Consider the following 5,319-nt stretch of genomic DNA (forward strand, 5'->3'; position numbering starts at 1 on the left):
CAAGAGGGGCTTTGGGATTCCTATCCATCCTTTCCTCCAGGGCCTTCTTCTTTACTATGAGATCGGGATCTGCAACCTGCACCCGAACTCTATTCTTCTCATCTCCACCTTTATTCACTTGTGCGAGGCCTATGTTTGAATAGAGCCGCACTTCGACCTCTTTCGTTATCTTTTCTATTTGAGGAAGAAAGGGGCAGTTGGAGGCTCCAATATTGCAGGTGGAGTATACCTTAATCTGCGCGATGGGATGAAGAACCGGTACCTCAGCTGCCCATGGAACACTTCTCTCACCGAATGGTACAAGAAGTGGTTCTACATCAGGGAAGAGCCGGGCAGCGCCACGTTCTGCGACGTGGGTTACATCCCCGAGAAGAGGGTCAGCTGGACGGACCGCCCGGAATTCGCTGGGCAGGTTGCAGACCTGATGAGCCTGATCGACTGGTCCCACTTGGATGGGCCAGGAGTGGTCGGGAACTTCATTGTGCGTTGGGTGATGCCCTGCTAGAGGAGGGTACACTCGGCGTATGAGTACGCGGGGAGCCAGAACCCGACCAGAATGAGCCCTGATGGTTTGGAGAAGGCGGAGGTCCAGCAGCTGATGAACGAGCTGTTCAACTTATCAGATGACAACATCGTTCGAAGCAGTGATCCGATGCAGGCCTTCAAGTTGGGACGACCAGCTCCTAAGGTAAATAAATATTGTTATTGACTAGTATTGCTATATGAATACTGTTGCCTCCTAGTTGATGACTTGTCGTTGGTTCTATTGCAGATTGGAGACATTGACCGGTGCGCAGTGTACGTGTCACTGGCACCTGGTATGGAAAATCCTGCTGGGATGGACCCGCCGGAGGACGATGCTGCTCGGTGTCCTCAATACACCAGCAGTGAAGAGGAACAGAACCGCCCCACCCCGACCACCGAGGATAGGGTGGCGGGGAAAAGGCCAATGGCGGTGGACCCATCTCCTACGGAGGCGCTGCCGGCGAAGACCAGCCAAGCTCCGAAACATCATCAGCTCGTTAGGATCACTGACGACGACGAGGACGAGGAGGAGGCTGCACCCTCTTTAGTCCGAAGACCGCGCAGTCGTCCAGACGTCGTGCCGACCACTACTGGTCAGGTGACCAGTGATCCTCCTGCTCCACACGCCGAGCCGACGCGTCTTGGAGAGACAGGGGTGGCGGCGGCGACTGGTAGGACCAGGAGGAGGTTCTTCACAGCGACACACAGGCGCTCCGATCTGTAAGTTTTTCAATCTCACTTTTGCACTTCCTCATATTTGTTTTTTGTTTTGTTGCTGCTACTTTTGACATTGGTAAAATGTTGTATTTTTGTTAGTACGGCGTCTGACGTTGATCCAGACAACGTCGCTAGCCTGAAGACGGCCGAGCCGACTGTTGTCGTCGAAGATGCCGCTCAGCAGACCACCCAGGAGCAGACCGAGGAGCAGCCCTCGGTAGTGAGCGTGGCAGAGACTGTCGAGGAGGTCCCAGCTCAGGCGAGGACCGGAATGAGCACCCCTACAAGGGATGATGAGGCTATGAGGACGCCTCCCCCGAGCAGTGTCGCGGAGGAGGGAGACAGAGCCCCGACTCCCCCGCCCGCTGAAGAAAGGAGGGCCGCAACTCAACCCCGAGTGGAAACCTCTTCGCCAAAGGGCTCCCTTGGCCAGGATAAAGGTCTAGTGATACCTATGACCACAGCTGAGGGAAGCGTAGAGGGCGAGGAGACTAAGCGGCCTCCGACGACGAAGTTGAAGAAATCCAAGGTCGCTCCATGACGGTCGCCATCACGTTTACGTGTGGCGCTAACGTGGGGACCATTTCATTGGTCATGAGGAGCTCGTGGAGACGGATGAGGCCGTGAGGGTGGAGCGCGCAGCTAAGCGGCTCGTTGATGAGGTTAAGGTAAGTGGTCTTGCATTCTGCTTGAAATGTATACGCGTTGTCGCTTACGTCAATATGTGTGATTCCTATAGGGCACAATGAAAACAGCGAAGTACCAGAAAAGGTGCTTCGACCAGATTGAAGGGATCGTGGCCGAGAATAAGGCCCTGTCCGCGGAAGTAGACCGGCTTCGGTCGGAGGCCGAGGAGAAGGCGGCCGAGATGGGTGCTCAGGAAGAGCGCCTACTCGATCTCAATCCGCGACTAGCCGACAGAGATCGGGAAAGGAAAGGTCAGTCATGCATTCCGAGCAGTTGTATATTACCGCGTAGTCATTTTTGTTGACCAGAAATTGCTCCTGCAGACTTGGAGGAGGTTGCACGCCTCCGACAAGAAAAGGAGAAGCTCGACCAGGAGCGTGCCGGCGCGCTGGAGGCCGGGCGCCGGGCTAACGAGGAGCTAAGGAACAAGAGTCGGGAGTTGTCTGGTGAGAACCGTGTTACCCTGTTTTTTGATTACTCAACGTTCCTTTTCTTGTGTGTGCACTGACTTCCTGCTTGGTTCATAGTGCTCAAAGTCAATACTAAGAAGCACCTCGACGAGCTGATCAAGGACCGGGACTCCTAGAAGGCCAACTGCATCAAGATCTGGAAAGGAGTGGCCCCGGTTCTCGACTTGATCAGCCCTGAACTCCCAGAAGACCAGCCCTACGCACCGAGGCTGACCCCGGTCGAGAAGGCGCAATGAGCGTGGGACTGGCTTCAGCAGTTTGTCAAGGACGCCGGGGAATTTGCCGGAGCGCACGTCCTCAGCATGGTGCGCGCCCACTACCCCCTGGTTGACTTGTCCCGACTGGAGCGGGGGTATCCCAAGGAGGTTGGTCTGCAGGAGGCAGACGACCTTCGTGTTGGTCTGCTCGATCTGTCATCGACAGTGATCGGCGACATCAACCTCTGCGGGACAACAACTCCCCCTGACCAGCCCGGGTCAGATAGGTCGGCCAGGGAGTTGTCGGGGTGTCCATTGCAGGAGATGGGCGGTCGACGCCTGCGGTCTCGACCAGCCAGACGCCGGTGGCCCCGACCCCTTCGACTGGACACCAGGGTCGTGCGGGTGATCAGCCCGAGCAGTAGGCCTGTAGAGTAGTCTGTAGGAGTAGACTAGGGACCACCCAAAGGGGTGTTTATTGTAAACTTTGTATATAAAGTTTGTAATAAAGGTTGATTTATCATAACCATGGTTTTGAGCGCTGCAATGTTGTCTGAGTGATGTATCACTGAATCGGGTTAATAACACTTAAGGACCTTCGTCCTAAAACAAGATTGTGGCACTTGTCGGAAGTTCTGCATATAAAAGAAGTATATAGCAAGAAAGATAAAATTTTATTACTACTGATCATAAGAGATTTACAAACTAAATGTACTGGAACTTATGGATAGAAACGGCGCAGTTTGTCTATGTGCCATGAGTTAGGCAGGCGTGTTCCGTCTGGGTACGCCAGTTTGTACGATGTAGGTCGTGTGACTTCGGCGACCACAAAGGGTCCTTCCCAAGGTGTGGATAACTTGTGCGTTCCTTCTTGGCTTGTTTTCCACTTGAGTACCAGATCACCGAACACGAACGAACAGTCTTTGACGTTCCTGTTGTGGTACCGCCTAATGGCTTCAAGATATTTTGCTGTTCGAAGGCATGAGATTAGGCCCTTTTCTTCTGTGTAGTTGATTTTGAGCTCTCTGGCGAGGTCGGCCGAAGACTGGTCAAAATTTTCGACTCTTGGAGATCCAAAGGTCACGTCGGACGGAAGCACTGCTTCGGTGCCGTAAACCATGAATAGGGTGATACACTCGTGTTGCGACTAGCCTGTGTTCGGAGACCCCAGACCACAGCCGGTAACTTTTTCATCCATCGTCGTGGTGCTCTGTCGTTCTCGGTGTACAGCCTTTTCTTTAGAGCATCGATAATCATTCCATTCGCTCGCTCTACTTGACCGTTGGCCCGTGGGTGAGCTACCGACACGTACTTTATGACTATGCCCCTGTCAACGCAGAAGTCCCAAAATGTAGTGCCAGTGAACTGAGTGCCCTGGTCAGTGATTATGCTATTGGGGATCCCGAATTTGTGTATGATTTGATTGAGGAACTCCACAGCCTTCTCGGAGGTTGCTTTCACCAGTGGCATGTACTCGATCCACTTCGAGAATTTGTAAATTAGTACGAGGATGAACTTGAAGTTGCCGGGGGCCGGCTTAAATGGCCCGATCATGTCAAGGCCCCAACAGGCGAAACACCAGGACGACGGAATAGTTTGAATCTCGTGAGCAGGCACATGGGTCCTCTTGGCAAAGAACAGGCATCATTCGCAGTGTCGGACCAGTTTCTCGGCGTCGGCAACCGCGGTTGGCCAGGAAAAGCCTGCTCGGAAGGCCTTCCCGACTAGTGTTCCGGAGGCAGCGTGGTTGCCGCAGGACCCGACGTGTATGTCATCTAAGAGCTTGACGCCATCATCTTGGGATATGCATTTCAGCAACACTTCTGAGCTTGCATTCTTTCGCATAAGTTTACCATCAACCAGTATGTAATTCTTAGACCGCCGGAGGAGCGCTCGTTCTCCGTTTTATCTTGAAAACCCGATCCATCCGATATATACTTGATGAAGGGAGCACGCCAATCATGGCTGCTGGTTGTCGGCTTGGTATCGTCTATGAGCATTGCCTCATTGGATTGCTTTTCGACCAGGTCTGTACCAACACTTGGCGCGTGGATGTCTTGAACAAAAACGCCTTGCGGAATCTGGGCCCGAGATGACCCTATCTTTGACAACACATCTGCTGCCTGGTTCCTATCCCGAACCACGTGGATGTATTCTATGCCGTAGAAATTGGATTCCCATTTCCGAATTTCTTTGCAATAGAGGTCCATCTTTTCGTGGGTTATGTCCCATTCCTTGTGAAAGAGCATCTAGGCCCCTAGTGATTTCGGTGATTAATGACATTATTGATTACTATGACTAACGTGTGTTTTGCAGAGGCAAAGTCATAGGTAAGGTCATGGTAAATAGGTTCTCGATGGACAGGGATGTACATGCCTACTTAATGGTAGAAATCGTTTCGGTTTTCAAAGGATGGATGGACATCGTCAAGGCTAGACTAGGTCTAAGTGCCATATGGTGAAGAAGGGCACTTGGAGTAGTTTAGGACTTTTTTTCCTTTGACCGTACTATTAAGAGGGGCTTTGATCTAGTAGCTTGACTTAGGCAAGGCTTTAGGTTTAGGTGTGGTGCACACTTGGTAAACCTAGCTCTAGGCAGCTTAGAGATAGTCCTTAGATCGAGAGGATCAAACTTCGTTTTGGAGCGATCGCGTTTCGACGAAGTTTGGGTGCCCAAAGGGGCACCGGACGCAACTGGTAGCGTCCGGTCCCTTACCCAGGGAG

At 52.5% G+C, this 5,319-nt stretch overlaps 1 protein-coding gene across 1 annotated transcript; it reads left to right on the plus strand.

Moving 5' to 3' along the window:
• The first annotated feature begins 598 nt into the window (after window positions 1-598).
• LOC110431497 (flocculation protein FLO11-like) lies at window positions 599-1,783 on the plus strand. Its single transcript, XM_021450602.1, has 3 exons — window positions 599-688; window positions 773-1,245; window positions 1,342-1,783. Exons 1-3 carry the CDS (start codon window positions 599-601, stop codon window positions 1,781-1,783), a joined length of 1,005 nt encoding a protein of 334 aa, XP_021306277.1.
• The last annotated feature ends 3,536 nt before the right edge of the window (window positions 1,784-5,319 follow it).

Source organism: Sorghum bicolor, unplaced genomic scaffold, assembly GCF_000003195.3.
Source record: "Sorghum bicolor cultivar BTx623 unplaced genomic scaffold, Sorghum_bicolor_NCBIv3 super_27, whole genome shotgun sequence".
Lineage (NCBI taxonomy): Eukaryota > Viridiplantae > Streptophyta > Magnoliopsida > Poales > Poaceae > Sorghum > Sorghum bicolor.

Coding starts and splice junctions, on each gene's coding strand:
- LOC110431497 (XM_021450602.1), top strand. CDS start 599: ATGAACGAGCTGTTCAACTTATCAGATGACAACATCGTTCGAAGCAGT. Junction 689..772: donor TGGGACGACCAGCTCCTAAG/GTAAATAAATAT, acceptor GTTCTATTGCAG/ATTGGAGACATTGACCGGTG. Junction 1,246..1,341: donor ACACACAGGCGCTCCGATCT/GTAAGTTTTTCA, acceptor TATTTTTGTTAG/TACGGCGTCTGACGTTGATC.